We start from the raw sequence: 18,075 nt of genomic DNA on the forward strand, positions 1-18,075 counted from the left end.
CCCCGTCAAGCCTCCTACAGTGTCATGGGATCTCAATGTCATTCTCACCCAGCTGATGAAACCTCCTTTTGAGCCACTGAATTCCTGCCATCTGAAGTACTTGACCTGGAAGGTCATTTTCTTGGTGGCAGTTACTTCAGCTCGTAGAGTCAGTGAGCTTCAGGCCCTGGTAGCCCAGGCCCCTTACACCAAATTTCATCATAACAGAGTAGTCCTCCGCACTCACCCTAAGTTCTTGCCAAAGGTTGTGTCGGAGTTCCATCTGAACCAGTCAATCGTCTTGCCAACATTCTTTCCCCGTCCTCATTCCTGCCCTGCTGAACGTCAGCTGCACACATTGGACTGCAAGAGAGCATTGGCCTTCTATCTGGAGCGGACACAGCCCAACAGACAGTCCGCCCAATTGTTTGTTTCTTTTGATCCCAACAGGAGGGGAATGGCTGTGGGGAAACGCACCATATCCAATTGGCTAGCAGATTGCATTTCCTTCACTTACGCCCAGGCTGGGCTGGCTCTCGAGGGTCATGTCACGGCTCATAATGTTAGAGCCATGGCAGCGTCGGTAGCCCACTTGAAGTCAGCCACTATTGAAGAGATTTGCAAAGCTGCGACGTGGTCATCTGTCCACACATTCACATCTCATTACTGCCTGCAGCAGGATACCCGACGCGACAGTCGGTTCGGGCAGTCAGTGCTTCAGAATCTGTTCGGGGTTTAGAATCCAACTCCACCCCCCTAGGCCCATGTTTATTCTGTTCCAGGCTACACTCTCAGTTAGTTGGATAAATTGTTAGGTCAATCTCAGTTATGTCCTCGCCGTTGCGAGGTCCAATTGACCATGTTTGTTGTTTTGAGTGAGCCTGGGGGCTAGGGATACCCCATCAGTGAGAACAAGCAGCCTGCTTGTCCTCGGAGAAAGCGAATGCTACATACCTGTAGAAGGTATTCTCCGAGGACAGCAGGCTGATTGTTCTCACAAACCTGCCCGCCTCCCCTTTTGGAGTTGTGTCTTCCCTTCTCTTTGTCTTGCTACATATGAGACTGGCCGGCACGAGCCGGTTTCGGGCGGGAAGACGGCCGCGCATGCGCGGTGCGCATCGGCGCGCTAGGGCTAGCAAAGGCTTTTGCTAGTGAAGATTCCGATTGGAGGGGCTGCCGTGGACGTCACCCATCAGTGAGAACAATCAGCCTGCTGTCCTCGGAGAATACCTTCTACAGGTATGTAGCATTCGCTTTGTCGGCGTGTGGAGCGCTGCTCCTTGCTGGCGTCTGAAGCGCAGTTTCTTGCCGGTGTCAGGAGCGCAGCTCCTTGTTTGCGTGTGGAAAGCAGCTCCTTGTCTGCATTTTATACACAGTTCCATCGCTACCGCAGCTTCAGTTCTGCAGGTACCTCTAACATCCAGCTCTTTCAGTGGGACACTGCTCATCCTCTGTCTGTTACTCTCAGCTTTGTCTCTGCTTGTTCAGGGCATTTCTATCTTTAACAGAGGTGTGCAACTCTTTCTCTGCCCGTGGTGCTTGGCTCAGTTTGTGTGCTTTGAGTGCAAATCCATTTGTTCTTGTTGAGCACGGATCCTTCTCTGCCTGCCTGATGAGCGCAGCTTCTTTTCTGTCCCTTGAGCACAGTTCAGTCTCTGACTGTGGAGCATATTTTCCTTTGCCTGTTGGGCACTGTTTCAACTTGTCGATCAACCCCATCTCTTTTCTGCGGGTTGGATATAGTAATTTCAACAGCTGTGGCTTACCACAGTTAGATTGCTAGACAAGGCTGCCTTGTCTCCTGTTAGCTGCCATTCTTGTGGCATCTTTTCTTGCCGTAGCCTCTTGATGGCTGGCGAGAAGTTTCTCCATTGCTGGAGTTTGAATTCGTCTCTGTGCCTTTTGTGTCTTCTTGGCACCTTGGGGGTCTTTTCTCCACAGTGTGGCTCTCGACTCTCTTTTTGTTCTCTTGGCTCTGTTCTTTCATCCCTAAGTCCAGAGCGAGCTGGTTGAGGAGTACTCTTTCTACGGTTGTACCCTGTTATACTGCTGCCCTTTTCTTCGTGGTTCTCCCGGAGAGACTAGCACTCCAGTTAGCTGATTCTCTCGACTCTGGAGTCTCTTCTTGTTCTGTGGAGTTTGATTCTCTCATTAGGCGCGGGTCTGGGCCTTGCTTCCTTCTATGAAGTGTGGCATACTGTTTGGGGTGGCGTACTCCTAGTACTTGTTAGGGTGACTTCATCCGACCATCCTGGACTTAAGACAGGGGTATGTAATTTTTCTTTTGCTCAGGACGTTTGTTTTAGTTCCTTTTCTAGTGTCTAACTCTGTTCCATTTTGGTAGCCTGGTGGTTCGGATATTCAAATCCTTTTCTGCTGATCAGTTTTTTGCTGTGTGTATAGCTTTGTTGATTTTTCAACCTTCTGCATTCTTCTTTTCTCCCCCCCCACCCTTTGGGAAACTGCTTTGCTACATCCCATTAGTCTGGACTGGTCTGGTATAGATGACAAGGAAGGAAAAATTATGTTCTTACCTGATAATTTTCTTTCCTCTAATCATACCAGACCAGTCCAGATGCCCTCCCTGGCTAAAGTCTGTCAGAGTGTTGTTTCCTTTAGGGTATCCCTGGCTGTTCCACGACGCTTCAATACGCTGGGATGTCCTACAGCACTGCCTACGTCATCTTCTCTATTCAATCTCCTGACACTTGTTGTGCCAGCTCAGTATGACTCCTGTTACTTGGCATCACGGAGTTCTTTCCCCGGATTCAGGGGTAGATCTCTATGTGCTTGAGCAAGCTCAGTATGGACCATTCCCTCCCGCTTACTTTACTGTGAGGGGAGGCAGCAGTTGCCTTTGGCCAAGTAGGAACAGTGAGGTTCTACATATTGGCTCCAAGAGTTTGCCTGTTTGGTATTAACTGTGTTTTCTTCTAGACGTCAGAGCACCATTGCTTGACTATTCGAAATACTGAACCTTCCAGGCTGCACGATACCCTTAAGGGGCGGTTTACTTCGAACTATTTTCTCTGTCTCCTTCCGCTGGTAGATGGACATAACCCATTAGTCTGGACTGGTCTGGTATGATTAATGGAAAGAAAATTATCAGGTAAGAACCACCTTACCACCCAGGAAAAGGACTTTATTGTTGTGGTCAATCTAATCTTATCTAAATAGTTATAATCTGCCTACTCCCCCTAAAGCTCCAAGACAGATTACAATAATATAACCAGTAAATTTAACCAGGAAGAAAAGTGTATCTAAAAGGCTGATCAATTATCCATAAAATAATATAAAGCTAATAAATAATATGTGAATAAAAAAGCCTTTAGCTGATGGCAAAAAATAATATCCCATGGTTGCATCCAAAGGGATAGAGACACTATTGCTGAGTGATGGCTTGATATGAAAGAATTAGCTAGAGGGTTTTTTTTTGTTTTTTGTTTTTTTTAATGATGTATCCTTGCACTGATGAAAAATGCAATAATAGTTTATTTGTGGCTGTCAAGGATTTTACTGTATTTTGAAAAAGACAAAAAACAAATATATCTTTCAGGGCTAGTCCCATCCAAGGACTTGTAAGCCAGAAAGGCCAATGTAAACTTTACTGGCACCTGAAATGGTAACCAGTAAAGGGCAGGTCGACAGTGGTTTATCACAGTTGTTCCCAAACCTGGTCCTGGAGGCACCCCAGAGAGGTTTTGAGGATATCCACAACGAATATTCACGAGAGAGATTTGCATGCACTACGTCATTGGTGTAGAAATCAACCTCATGAATATTCATTGTGAATATCCTGAAAACCTGACTGGCTGGGGTGCCTCCAGGACCAGGTTTGGGAACTACTGGTTTAACATGATTGTTATTGAAGGCTTTGAAAATTAATTTAGCAGTGGTGTTTTGTAATAAGCTGCAGTCTGGAATGTAATTGTACAGATATCCCTGAATGCAAGGTATTGCAATAGTCCAAATGTAGTAAAATTAATGCTTGGACTGAAAGTTGAAAATGCCTTTCCAAAAAAACAAAAACAAAACGATGTGAAGCTGAAGACTTATTTAACAGGATATTCCTTCCAGGCTTGGAAAATTTCTCCCATATCTGTCAGAAGCCATTCTCCTTAAGATATCATCATCTTCATGTTTCTATGAAGGATATATGTGCTGTTATTGTATTAAACCATTGTTAAGCATATTTTATTTATTTTATCAGAAAAATAATTTTCCAGTTCCTCAGCTGAAGAGTATTTAATTGAATGAGGGTTCCATCATATGGCTTCAAGGTGTCAATTTTGCCATCTTAAAACAAACAGTTTTTTCGTTTGCTATTGGTTACAATCAAAGAAGAAAATTAAGGGTTTTTTGGCAGCCACAAGTGAATCTTTGTTTTCTTATTGTCTTCTTCCATAGAATCTTAGTTTCTTGGTCGCCCTTGCATCTCTAAGAATACTCCAATCTTCAACATTTTTGTTTCATATGTTGTAATTCTAATGTATTACCAAACCCACTGTGAATCCTATACACACACTACAAAAACACTGTGTCCTTATAAATTTGTGTTGTTATGAAGGTGTTAAGTTCCTCACCTGATTCCAGGCCTGTGCGGCCGATTCGCCGGCGAGGCGCGGTCCGGCAGAGGTAGCCGGCTACCTTGGTGGTGTTTCTCCAGGATAGGTCGGCCATCTTGGGATGGGCATCTCAGCTTGTGGTGGCCATCTTGGGGTTGGCCGGCTGCAGGAAGGAAGCCTATATTTGGGCGTTGGGCTTCTCTGCTGATGAGGGCATCCATCTTGGATCAGCTGCACATGTTTGAGATTGATTCCTACACTATTTAAAGCCCTGCCTCCAGTCCTTCGTTGCTTCGGCCTCAATTGTGTTTGAGATCCACGCCGGTGCTCCTTATCTTCAGATCCAGTGTTCCAGACCTCGGCTTGTTTTGCTGCCTGCCTTGACCTTGGACTGTTTTTGACTACTCTTTGCCCTACGGATTTCCTGGCTCTTGGTCTGTGTCTGTTCTGCTTGCTTGCCTGGTCAGCGGTTGTACAACCCCCCGGTTCCAGAAGTCCTGGTGGCCGCCTGCACCTGAGGGCTCAACTCTCAGGGAACGGTGGTCGTCTCCCAGGTGAAGCTTGGGGTTGTCTGGCTGCCTGACCGAGTGCGGTGTCACTCCATCTTCGCCGTGCTCAGTCAGGGCACAAGGGCTCACAGTTACCAGATCCTAACAGAAGGTGAGAGGAAAAACCTCAAACTACTGTGGCTTCACTTGGTCAATTCAGCCGGACAAAACTGCAAAATACTCTGAGCACACAGTTAAAAAGTAATCGTTGGTGCAAAAAAACCTCTCAAAATTTAACCTAGTTAATGACAAGGAAAAAACACTCATCTGTGCTGTGCTGCGCCATTATTGCTGGCAAGTCAGTCTCTCATATAGTGACGTCTCATCAGACCCGTTTCGCTTAGGTTTTCTCAAGAGCCTTCACCGTATCTGACCTGGAACAGCAAAAACAACATGTTGACTGCGAGAGGAAGTAATAACAACAACCTACCCCCCCCCCCCCCCCCCCCCCCCCCGCGCTTCATACAGCTCACTGTGAGCGAGTTTTGATTCCAAATCCTCCTCTACCAGGAGAGCTGTAGTCCAATTGCTTAGGCAGCCAGCATGCAGGCTTACAAAATGGCACTTGTCAAATTTAAAGCTGCGCCTGTGTGAAGATCGCGAATCAGTACGTCGTGATGTCACAATACTCTATGCATGGCCCACCTCTAAACAAAGATGGTACTTGCCATTCCACATTCTATCCCACCCTGCCCTAGTCCCTCCCCATCCTACTCTGCCATAGCCCTTCCCCATCCCACTCTGCCCTAGCTTCTCCTCCCCCTACTTCGCCCTAGCCTTCCCAAACATCTGAGTCACTGACTGCCTATGTATGGTGCGGTGTCAGACTGGGACTCAGGGGTCTGAAGTGATCATATTTCCCTTTTGTTTCTCCACATATGCCCAGTATGTCTGGAAATAAAGAGAGGTGACACCCTGCAGTTAATTGATGGCAACAGAAGAAAGAGCAGACCACCAAACACAGACTGGTAGAAGTTCAAAGGCTTTGTTGCACCACGATAGCACTGTGCCGAATGTGGACATGTTTCACCTACGAAGGCTGTGTCAGGGGCAAAGACACTTAATTAAAAAAACAAGGTTTAAAACAAATATAGTAATTGAGAAATATCTTAAACATAAAATAAAGAATGATACTAATTAAGTAATAATAAATGCTCAAATAATGTTAAAAATCTAAAATGAAATAAAATTTAAACTAAAAGATACACTCATAAACATCAAATTACAATAATTGGACAGTGTATCGTCGGCTTTAAATAAGTGTGCTATGTATCATAAAAACAAATAAATGTCCGCATTACTCCAAACTGAATACTTTGGTATCAGTAACCATTCTGCATAACTGAGAAATCATTGTGATATTTATACAAAAGTTCTCCAAATGTGAACAGAGCCAGAACTGACAAAGGCACATACCTAGAGGGGGATGTACAAGTGAAAAGCCGCACAGCAATTCCAACATAGCCCATTCAAAGTGAATGGACTGTGTTGACATTAGCGCGGCTTTCTAAACAGGGCAGATTGTTTTTAGTGTTGTTTTTTATCTTCTATATATGTTCATTTTATATTTCCCTGTTTTTGCCAGACACAGCCTGAGCGTAAAATATGGCAATATTAGTTTTTATTCTTGAAATTTGCTAAGTTCCATCATCCAGCGTGGCATGCTAATTTGGTAGTATGACTGTCTGTATTGCCCAGCTTCTTGGTCTGTCTTTACCAAAAATCTTGTTCGTAGATAAACATGAGGAATGCATATGCTCTCTATATAATTTATAAAATTAAAGATTTTATATTCTAGAAAATGAGCACAAATTTTACTTTGCAATTTTTATAATGTCCTATTTTTGGAAATACAAGGCCTGAATCTGTTTTTACATAATAATTTTGTAATAGTGCAAAAATGTAATTGTCTAAATTTTGTTACAGCTAAAGCTTTTGGCAGGGCATTATTTTCCTATGAAGGTTCTAATGAAGATGAACTTAGCTTTAAAGAGGGGGACACAATTCATTTACTAAGTAAGGTAGGTTAATAATATATCATAATTTAGTAGTATGCATTTTTCCATCTGTAAGGCTAGCCTTCTGGGTTTGTTTGCTGTTTTAAAGAGATATAGGTGCTCATTTTCAAAGCACATAGCCTTACAAAGTTACATAGTGCTTTGAAAATAAACCTCTACATCTTACAAGTGATAGTCCATTTCCTTTTAGCTGACATGGTAATTCTGATATAGAGAAGCCACAGTGTCAGATATTTTAGACTTTAGTATTGTATCACATGTTAACTTTTTTAATGTTTCACGGAATTATGCCAAACCTTGAAATCAACAGAAGCTCTTATGAATCAACTTCTGGGCAAAATTTTTAAAATAAAAGTTTGGGGTATATCACTATGACAGCGAGTTAAATTATTTATGTGATATCTGTCTAAGAGTACTTGTACTGTAATTTATAGAAAAAGTAAACCACAGTACCTAGAACTAAACTTTCCAGTTTAATAACATAGCCAGATAGATGTGTCAGTTTGATATAGAGTGCATTTCATCATATTTCTTTCATCTTTTACAAGTTTAATACCAAATAAGTCTATTGGGATTGAGTAGAAACATAAGATGGTAGAGGAGATGAAGTTTGCTTTGTATTCGGTAGTGTAAAAGATTAATGTACAGTTCCAACCTTTTCACTCTATTTACTAAGAAGTATTTCACAAGGGGCCTTTTGTTTTACTATTTTTCTAGAAAGAAAAGTATATGATCCTAAAAATCATGAATTCCATGTAATTGAAGGAATCCTTTAGTTTTAGGGTCTGATTTAAAGTGCATAAAGGGCCCATTTTACTAGGGTTACCATATTTGCTTTGATAAAGAGGATACCTGTCACACCCCTGCCACTCCCCCTGTCTCAACCCCGTATGCCCCTGCACCGCAGGTGTCACCTTGCTACCCACCCCCCCCCCCCAAGAAAGCAAGATTCCCTCCCTCTCCCCCATGTATGTCTCCTCCCCAATCTTTTTTCCAGCCTCCCTCCACCCTTTTTTTTTTTATAGCTCACTCCATCCACATCCTCTCTCATCCCGTACCTTATCACACCTGGTGGTCTAGTGGCCTCTTCGGGCCAGGAAAGAGCCCCTTCTTTGTTGCCCACCGCTGCCACAGACGTCTTGTGAGGTAACCGCTTGAACTCTCAGCAGCCATTTTGAAGCGGCGCCGGAAACGAGAGGTCTGTGGCAGCACCGGACAGGAATGAGGGAGCTCATTCCTGCCCCAAAGAGGTCACTAGACCACCAGTGTACGACGATAAGATATAGGAGGGGAAGTGGAGACAGGACACCCTGAGGCCCGCTTGCTTGCCCGCAAGCCAGCCTGCACACAAACCTGGACAAACAGATGGGCTGGCAAAATCTGCCTGGACGTTACGCGGTGTCCTCAAAAAGAGGACATCTCTGGGTAAAACCGGACATATGGTATACCAATCTGTTGTAAACGAGGCTCTGTGGTAGCATCGGCATGTGGATTTTTCCGCACTCAGAGGCCCATTTTACTGCAGCGTGTAAAAGGCAAAAAAAAAGGAAATGGCTGTGTGGTAAGTTCACACTTGCCGCGCAGCCATTTCCGGCTGGAGGAGGCTCTTACTGCCACCTATGTAGGTCGTGGTAAGAGCTGCTTTGCTAATCTAGCAGTTACCAGGCAGTGCATATGCTGCCTGATTACTGCCAGTTAAGCCCCCTGGTGCTTTAAAAAAATAAAATAAAATAATTTTTGTCACACCAGAAATGATTTGTTGTGGTTGCAGCACTACCGCCGGCTCCTGCGGTAGGCCAGTGGTAGTGCTGGATTGGCATGCACCAATGCTGCAGTAGCTCTACCGTGGTATTATAAAAGGGCCCCAAAGTTTTTATCTTCCTCCTCCATCCCATACAGTGGGGGAAATAAGTATTTGATCCCTTGCTGATTTTGTAAGTTTGCCTACTGACAAAGACATGAGCAGCCCATAATTGAAGGGTAGGTTATTGGTAACAGTGAGAGATAGCACATCACAAATTAAATCCGGAAAATCACATTGTGGAAAGTATATGAATTTATTTGCATTCTGCAGAGGGAAATAAGTATTTAATCCCTCTGGCAAACAAGACCTAATACTTGGTGGCAAAACCCTTGTTGGCAAGCACAGCGGTCAGACGTCTTCTGTAGTTGATGATGAGGTTTGCACACATGTCAGGAGGAATTTTGGTCCACTCCTCTTTGCAGATCATCTCTAAATCATTAAGAGTTCTGGGCTGTCACTTGGCAACTCGCAGCTTCAGCTCCCTCCATAAGTTTTCAATGGGATTAAGGTCTGGTGACTGGCTAGGCCACTCCATGACCCTAATGTGCTTCTTCCTGAGCCACTCCTTTGTTGCCTTGGCTGTATGTTTTGGGTCATTGTCGTGCTGGAAGACCCAGCCACGACCCATTTTTAAGGCCCTGGCGGAGGGAAGGAGGTTGTCACTCAGAATTGTACGGTACATGGCCCCATCCATTCTCCCATTGATGCGGTGAAGTAGTCCTGTGCCCTTAGCAGAGAAACACCCCCAAAACATAACATTTCCACCTCCATGCTTGACAGTGGGGACGGTGTTCTTTGGGTCATAGGCAGCATTTCTCTTCCTCCAAACACGGCGAGTTGAGTTCATGCCAAAGAGCTCAATTTTTGTCTCATCTGACCACAGCACCTTCTCCCAATCACTCTCGGCATCATCCAGGTGTTCACTGGCAAACTTCAGACGGGCCGTCACATGTGCCTTCCGGAGCAGGGGGACCTTGCGGGCACTGCAGGATTGCAATCCGTTATGTCGTAATGTGTTACCAATGGTTTTCGTGGTGACAGTGGTCCCAGCTGCCTTGAGATCATTGACAAGTTCCCCCCTTGTAGTTGTAGGCTGATTTCTAACCTTCCTCATGATCAAGGATACCCCACGAGGTGAGATTTTGCGTGGAGCCCCAGATCTTTGTCGATTGACAGTCATTTTGTACTTCTTCCATTTTCTTACTATGGCACCAACAGTTGTCTCCTTCTCGCCCAGCGTCTTACTGATGGTTTTGTAGCCCATTCCAGCCTTGTGCAGGTGTATGATCTTGTCCCTGACATCCTTAGACAGCTCCTTGCTCTTGGCCATTTTGTAGAGGTTAGAGTCTGACTGATTCACAGAGTCTGTGGACAGGTGTCTTTCATACAGGTGACCATTGCCGACAGCTGTCTGTCATGCAGGTAACGAGTTGATTTGGAGCATCTACCTGGTCTGTAGGGGCCAGATCTCTTACTGGTTGGTGGGGGATCAAATACTTATTTCCCTCTGCAGAATGCAAATAAATTCATATACTTTCCACAATGTGATTTTCCGGATTTAATTTGTGATGTGCTATCTCTCACTGTTACCAATAACCTACCCTTCAATTATGGGCTGCTCATGTCTTTGTCAGTGGGCAAACTTACAAAATCAGCAAGGGATCAAATACTTATTTCCCCCACTGTATGTGTTATTGTATATGCTAGTAGGGGGATTGATCTAGCAGGACTTAGGGAAAGAAACATGGTATACTTACAGCCAGAAAATGACCTTGTCCATTAAAAATATTTAACTTGAATAGTTAAGTGAATGGCTTTAAAACTTAGTCATGGAATTATAGTGTTTTTTTATTTATTCTTTTATTCTGCTTGATCCATAGTTCTCAACAGATTACAAAATTACAAACAAATCAAAAAAAGACAAAATAGAATAATCAAAGTCCCAGAGCAGATGCTAATCATTTATTTATTTATTTATTTATTTATTTATTTATTGCATTTGTATCCCACATTTTCCCACCCATTTGCAGGCTCAATGTGGCTTACAGAGTTTTGTTATGACATAGACATTTCAGGATATCAGATACAATTGGTAATGTACAAAGATTTGGTAAGGGAGGAGAGAAGGAAGGTGTACTGCAGGATAATATAGAAGGTGGACTTCAATAACTGGGTGGCTTAAGAGGTAGTTTTTTTGAGGTTATGGGTTCTCTTTGTAGGCCTTGTTGAAGAGATGTGTCTTCAGAGATTTGCGAAAGTTAGTTATTTCGTCAATGGTTTTCAAGGCTGTAGGTAATGCGTTCCACAACTGCGTGCTCATGTAGGAGAAGGAGGTGGCATGTGTCAGCTTGTATTTTAGTCCTTACAGATTGGGGTGTCTGCGTGAATGATCTTGTGAACAATCGTGCAGATCTTGAACGCAATGCGTTTCTTCAGTGGGAGCCAGTGAAGTTTCTCTGCTAGGGGTTTTGCATTTTTCATATTGGAGTGGAGGAGTGGCCTAGTGGTTAGGGTGGTGGACTTTGGTCCTGGGGAACTGAGGAACTGAGTTTGATTCCCGGCACAGGCAGCTCCTTGTGACTCTGGGCAAGTCACTTAACCCTCCATTGCCTGCCGCATTGAGCCTGCCATGAGTGGGAAAGCGCAGGGTACAAATGTAACAAAAATAAAAATAAATATTTAGCTTTTCCAAATATGAGTCTGGCTGCGGTATTCTGGGCTGTCTGGAGTTTTTTGATGGTCTGTTCTTTGCAGCCAGCATACAGTGCGTTGCAGTAGTCCAGATGACTTATTACCATTGACTGTACCAGGGTACGGAAGATGTATCTCGGGAAGAAAAGTTTTACTCTTTTGAGTTTCCACATGGAGTTGAGCATCTTTTTCGTTGTATTCTTCACGTGGGTATCTAGTGTGAGGTTTCGATCAATGGTAACTCCAAGAATTTTCAGGTTTTGTGAGACGGGGAGAGAACAGTATGGTGTGGTTATGGTGGAGTAATTGTTTGTGTTGTGTTGAGAGGTGAGTACAAGACTTTGTGTTTTTTCTGCGTTGAGTTTTAGCTGGAATGCATCCGCCCAGGAGTGCATGATTTGGAGGCTTTGGTTGATTTCGTTGGTGATTTCGTTTAGATCATGTTTGAACAGGATGTAGATCGTGACATTGTCTGCGTATATGTAAGGGTTGAGATTTTGATTGGCTAGAAGTTTGGCCAAAGGTATCATCATTAAGTTGAAGAGAGTTGGTGAGAGGGCGGATCCCTGTGGAACTCCACACTCAGGTATCCATGGGGGTGATATGTCCGCATTCGTTGTTACTTGATATGATCTGGTGGTCAGGAATCCTTTTAGCCATTTGAGAACTGTACCTCCTACTCCGAAGTATTCTAGTATGTGTAGTAGTATTCCATGATTAACCATATCGAAGGCGCTGGACATGTCAAATTGTAGGAGGAGTATGTTGTTGCCAGTTGCTATTGCTTGTTTGAATGAGTTCATTGCGGACACTAGTACAGTTTCGGTGCTGTGATTTGTACGAAATCCACATTGAGACTCATGCAGAATTGAGTGTTTATTTAGGTATTCAGTGAGTTGTTTCGTTACTATTCCCTCCATGAGTTTGGTTATGAGCGGAATAGATGCTAGTGGGCGATAATTGGTTAGGTCCATTGTACTTTTCTTAGCATCTTTTGGCAGCGGGGTGAGTAGGATATTTCTTTTATCCGTGGGAAAGAGACCATTTTGAAGCCTGTGGTTTACATGATTCATGAGGTCTATTTTGAATTGTTTGGGTGTGGATCTTATTAGGCTAGTAGGACGGACAAATGTCTAATTTGCATTGTGACTTGGCGTATTTTCCAAGCCATTGTGAGATTTCATCTAACGATATCGTGTCAAAGTTGGTCCATGTTCGATCTGCTGGACATTCCCCAGGTTTTGGGTCTAGACATTCTAGGTTGCTTGTGTATTCAATGATATTGGTAGGTATCATGCGTCAGAGCTTTATAATGTTTTCGTTGACGTAGTTCGCAAGATTGGTTGCGGATGGGGTGTCTGTATTATTAGAGGTAACCAGTGTAGTATTTAGGAGTTTGTTTACGAGTGAGAAGAGTTTGTGTGTATCCTTGTAGTTTGGTCCTATTATGGTTTTGTAGTGCATTCTTTTAGTTTGTCTGATGGTGTATTTGTATTTTCTTTGTAACTGTTTCCAGTCTTTGAGTGTGTGTTTGAGTGTGTGTTCATCATTCATTACCCCAACTGTAAGCCTGCATAACCATCAAAGTCTTGATCTCTCTTTTAAACAGTGGAGGAGTGGCCTAGTGGTTAGGGTGGTGGACTTTGGTCCTGGGGAACTGAGGAACTGAGTTTGATTCCCGGCACAGGCAGCTCCTTGTGACTCTGGGCAAGTCACTTAACCCTCCATTGCCTGCCGCATTGAGCCTGCCATGAGTGGGAAAGCGCGGGTTACAAATGTAACAAAAATAAATAAATAAACATAAAATGTGAGTGTTAGAGAAATTAGGTAAACTATATCCAGGTATAGAAGAAATATTTTATTACTTGATTTCTGATTGGTGAAAGTCTTTTTTTTTTTTTTTTTTTTTTTTTTGTTTATAATGAAACCTTGAAAATGTTTTTGTTTTGTGTTTTTAGGATACTGGAGACCCTGGGTGGTGGAAAGGAGAGCTCAACGGAAAAGAAGGTGTATTCCCAGACAACTTTGCTGCAGTAATACAAGAGACAGAAAAGGAAGTATGCTATGATCCCTTTAAAATATTCCAAAGTTGTCATACTAGCTAATTTCATAAAGGGTATGCAGAGTAAAACACCCAACTTCCTTATCTTCTCTGCTAGACCAGTCCACAACATTGGGTTGTGTCCCTTCCTGACCAGCAGGGTGAGGTAGAGATACTGAAACTTTCCAGTGAATTACTGGTATAAGGGCTGATTCTGTAGAAGTACACCAGTATTTCATACTCACTCCTACACTGCAGTGTAGGTAGAGATGTGTATAAAGAATTGTTGTGCACTTGTAGGCGCAATACAAATAGCACTTTTTTGGGGATGTTATCGGGGCACCTGACACTTAGTATAAATTCTGAAAGAAATGGGTCCCAGACAAGATCAATATTAGCGAGTAAAGTGTCAGGTGCAAATGTATTCCCTTATCCTTAGATCCAAGCCCACTGCGCCAAAATAACAGAAGAAACTAACTCCACACTCAAGTATTATAAAAATAGGGCACCTGTTTTATTTACAATAGCAGCAAACAAGGTATAAGAAAGATAGAAATAAAGACAAAGCCAGTCCCATTAAAAAATTATTTAGAGTAAACACACATAAATCCCTAACTAGACTTCAAAATACAAAGAGTCACTCTGACACCAGAGCAATAATATAAAGATGCGTGGTACATAACCTGAGCAGTCCTTCAGATATTAGCATGTCCGTCTGGTCCGACATTGATTTTGTCCCTCAGATAGGATGTCGACACAGCAGCCCCTATCTGATAAGAGCTTCTTTTTATAGAGAAATCCCAAGCTGCAGCTATACTGCTAACGTACTTTCTGTTCTTGTGGGTATACAATGTACAGCTTGGCCAGCCACAGTGTCTCCAAGAGTCCTTGGCTGTCCTAGCAATGACATTAATTCTGATAACAATCTTGTTATTCAGGAACATCGTGAACCTTAGCAGCCTCTGTCCCAAGTACAGTAAACAAAAGTTATTCTGCTTCTGTTAGTTTTGATGTCTCTGTATTGTCCTAGAGGCTTCATAAATAAAATGTCTTGAGTTTGCAGATTGTAATCAGGTTGTCAATGCTGGATTGTGGCACGTATTTACAAATCGATATATTGTGCCAGTCAAATACATACAAGTCTTTACATAGTGCTTGTCATGCTGGTTTTGCCCCTACACACTGTGGAATAATAATTTTTTTAAAAAGTGCCTCTTTACTTAGCTAATCTGAGCTCTTACTCCTTCTAATCTGTGTTTTTACTACTATACTAAAAACATGTAACTGATAGAAATAACAAAGAATTTATTTACATGAAATATAAGAACTGTTTACAAGAATAAAGTGCAAGCCAAATGAGATAGACATGGTGGAAACCACTGCTTGCCCTGGGATTGGTAGCATGGAATGGGTTTCTGCCAGGCACTTGTGACGTGGATTGGCCAATGTTGGAAGCAGAATACTGGGCTAGATGGGACCATTGGTCTGACCCAGTATGGCTATTATGTTCTTAAATAACCAGAATGTAAAAGTAACATATGAATGTTTAGACTATCACAGAATAAAAGTAGAATGACAATTCTTTAAATGCTGTTCTTCAAATGGACGCTAATCTGATATTGGAATGAACATACACCCCTTGTTGGCATACTGCCTACTGTTTGTTACCTGCAAGTGAGTACAGATTTTGACCATACACCCTCCTTTGAGGAGCCATCGGGAGCAACAGGGACTGCAGGCAGTGTTCAGCAGTGTTTCAATGATTGAGATGAATTGATATCAGATGACAGTTGTGACATAGCTGTCCCCAGATGAAGATAAAGGTGTCTTTTATATAATTTTGCTATCGGCAATATCTCAAATGGGTTGATAACATTGTGACAGGTGATTGGTTGTGCCCTTTGTTATGACTTGAAAAACAATAGGAATGTGTTAGATGTCATTTGGAATGCTTTTCTCAGAACTCTGGGCTCCAGGGAGACAGGGTTGAGATGTCCTAAAGTCCTTGTAACAGTTACCCACAGTCCTTCGTCTTGCATCAGCAAATTTAAAAGGACACAAACGTTTCCCTCTTAAGTGCATGTAGTGGCAGAGAAATAAGGCAAATGCTTTGCTTATTAGCATAGAGCACAGGTATAACATGGTCAGTCTCTGCAATACACTAGTTATCTTGTGACAGGGGCTTTTTTACCCCTACGTTGCACACTGGAATTCTCCAGTATCTTTTTACCTCCAGCAAATGGTAAAGGTTGTCTTTGGCTGGTGCAGCAGGTCTTAAGTATGATATCCCAGGCAAGTCCCCACAGTCTGTATGCCTTACAATAGAATCCTTGGGCCTTGTGCTCAGGTTGTGGTCCTTATCTCAGTTGAGTGAGGAGGTCTGACCCTCTGCAGTCCTAAACTTTGACCAACAGTCCATAATTTGGTGTGGCTTCTGGCTCTGTCCCCATGGGGTACTGAGTAGCAGAGGGGGCTAATAGGTCCCCATCCCCTCTCACTCCCACCCCTACCCCTTATCACAAAACACCTAGCCACCCACCTGGGGCTACCCCGCGGCCACTTAGAGAGTTTATCGCCAGCACAGCTCAGGTCTGCCTGCACCTGCCGCTCGTGCTCTACACTAGCACCTTCCTCCCACGACTGTGTCACAGCCGCCTCTGGGTGAGTCTCCCGCTCTCAAATTATCCCCAGTGATTTCTAGGTTACTGGAGGCCACACTCCCAGTGGTTCCACATTTCCCAGAAAGCACTCACAGACCCAACACACAAACCACCAGGATTCTTAATCAGTCCAGCAGGCAGAGTCAATATATTTGTCTGAAAATTATAACAATGAGCAGACAAAGTGCAATCAGCAAAACAATAACAGGTAGCTGAAATATGGATCAATTATAACACTATGTAAACATTTGTTTACTATCTAAACAGTACCTGGGAAGATCAGGACATATAGCTGCTCACAAGTTATCAAATATAACTTTTCACAGGGCCTTAAAAAAAAAAAAAAAAGATATCCTATTCTCTTTTCTTCCTGGTTAAGACTGGAGATAAAACCATTAACTCCTGGGTAACTTCAAATTTCAGGTCAATCAGAGCCCAGAACAGCATTTGTAAATAGCTGGCCATATCACTGCAGGCACTTCCTCTGTGCTTAATTTAAAGGAGGAATCATTCTTTCTTTCTTTTTTTTTTTTTTTTTTTGCAACAGCTTATAATAATATCATTCACCACCTGCTGGCCAAACTAGAGCAATACATTGCAGGGAAAATATCAAAACAAGTATCACAGGCTTAAAAACCCACTGTTCTATCACAGTCCCTAATAGGGGCTCCACTGCAGCACTAGAAAAAAAAATTGAATTGGGTGCACTTTATTTCTGTCTCTCTCAGGGAAATAAAGGGTGTTTCTCCCCCTTCTCTTCAAACATAAAGGAAATTAATAAGAAGACAGAAGGTGTTTATTTTTTCGCTGCACAATGTTCAGAGCCCAGTAGGGCTGTGATAGATTGTAGGTGACCACAGGCACTAGCAGAGGCTTGATGAAACTGGGGGTGATGGATGCTGCCATGTTTTTGCTAACTAGGCAACAAGACCTTGTAGGGGCCCATGGGAGCTGAGTTGGGTGCTTGCTCCTTTCCCCTTCCCTTTTCTTTTTCCTATTATGTGTGTGAGACCCTTGAGGGAGGGCACACTTCAGGTGCAGAAGCCCAGTGCCCAGCAGTCCCCATACCAGACCAGGTGGATAGTTTCAGAGAGCTGTTGATTAATGAGGTCAGAGTACAACAAGATGTAGGGGCCTGAGGGCTTGTGCCTAAGAGCATCTCGCTTTAGGGACCTGTGGAATTCATTTGAGGAGGTCCTGGATGACTTTACCCAGGGAAGGTGTCCCTTGGGCTGGGGACATGCCACCTGTGGAGGAGGATGAATCTCTGGTGGTCTGGCTTTTTAGAAGAGAAGATCTGCCCCAGCTGATTGATTCAGCCATCAAGGCACTTTGTATCATGTACTGCCCCTTGTCACGGTCGTTGACGCCGACGTTTGTGCCTTGCTCGTCTATGCTCTGTTCCTCCTTAACCTACTAAAATTACCTGCAGTTCCAGTCAGTGACCTGTGGGGTCACTGTAGAGTGGTGGAGGCCAAGTTGGTGATGTCATCAGCACTGAGCACTTCTTAAGCTGGCTTCTGCGAGTGCTCAGTGTTCTGGCAATTATGCTTGATGAGGCCCAGGCCTGCCTGAGGCTCTGCTAGTTCCAACTCTGTTTCTTTGCGAGGCTATGGCCTGAAGCTTTGCCTACAGCTTTTCTTTTTGCTGTATTCCAGTGGAAGTCTGCCTTCAAGCCTGGTAGTCCTGAGAGGTAAAGCTTTGCTACAGCTTTCTTCTAATGCTGTGCTCCTTTGAAGCCTGTTTTCAAGCTTGGTAGTCCTGAGGAG

General features: G+C 43.4%; 1 protein-coding gene across 1 annotated transcript in view; it reads left to right on the forward strand.

Moving 5' to 3' along the window:
- Nucleotides 1–18,075, forward strand: part of CD2AP (CD2 associated protein) — a 442,106-nt gene that overhangs the window by 257,899 nt on the left and 166,132 nt on the right. The window contains 2 exon segments of the mRNA XM_030198789.1: nucleotides 7,019–7,113; nucleotides 13,564–13,662. Coding sequence (XP_030054649.1) covers nucleotides 7,019–7,113; nucleotides 13,564–13,662 — 194 coding nt within the window.

This window comes from Microcaecilia unicolor, chromosome 3 (assembly GCF_901765095.1).
Source record: "Microcaecilia unicolor chromosome 3, aMicUni1.1, whole genome shotgun sequence".
NCBI classification, from domain to species: domain Eukaryota; kingdom Metazoa; phylum Chordata; class Amphibia; order Gymnophiona; family Siphonopidae; genus Microcaecilia; species Microcaecilia unicolor.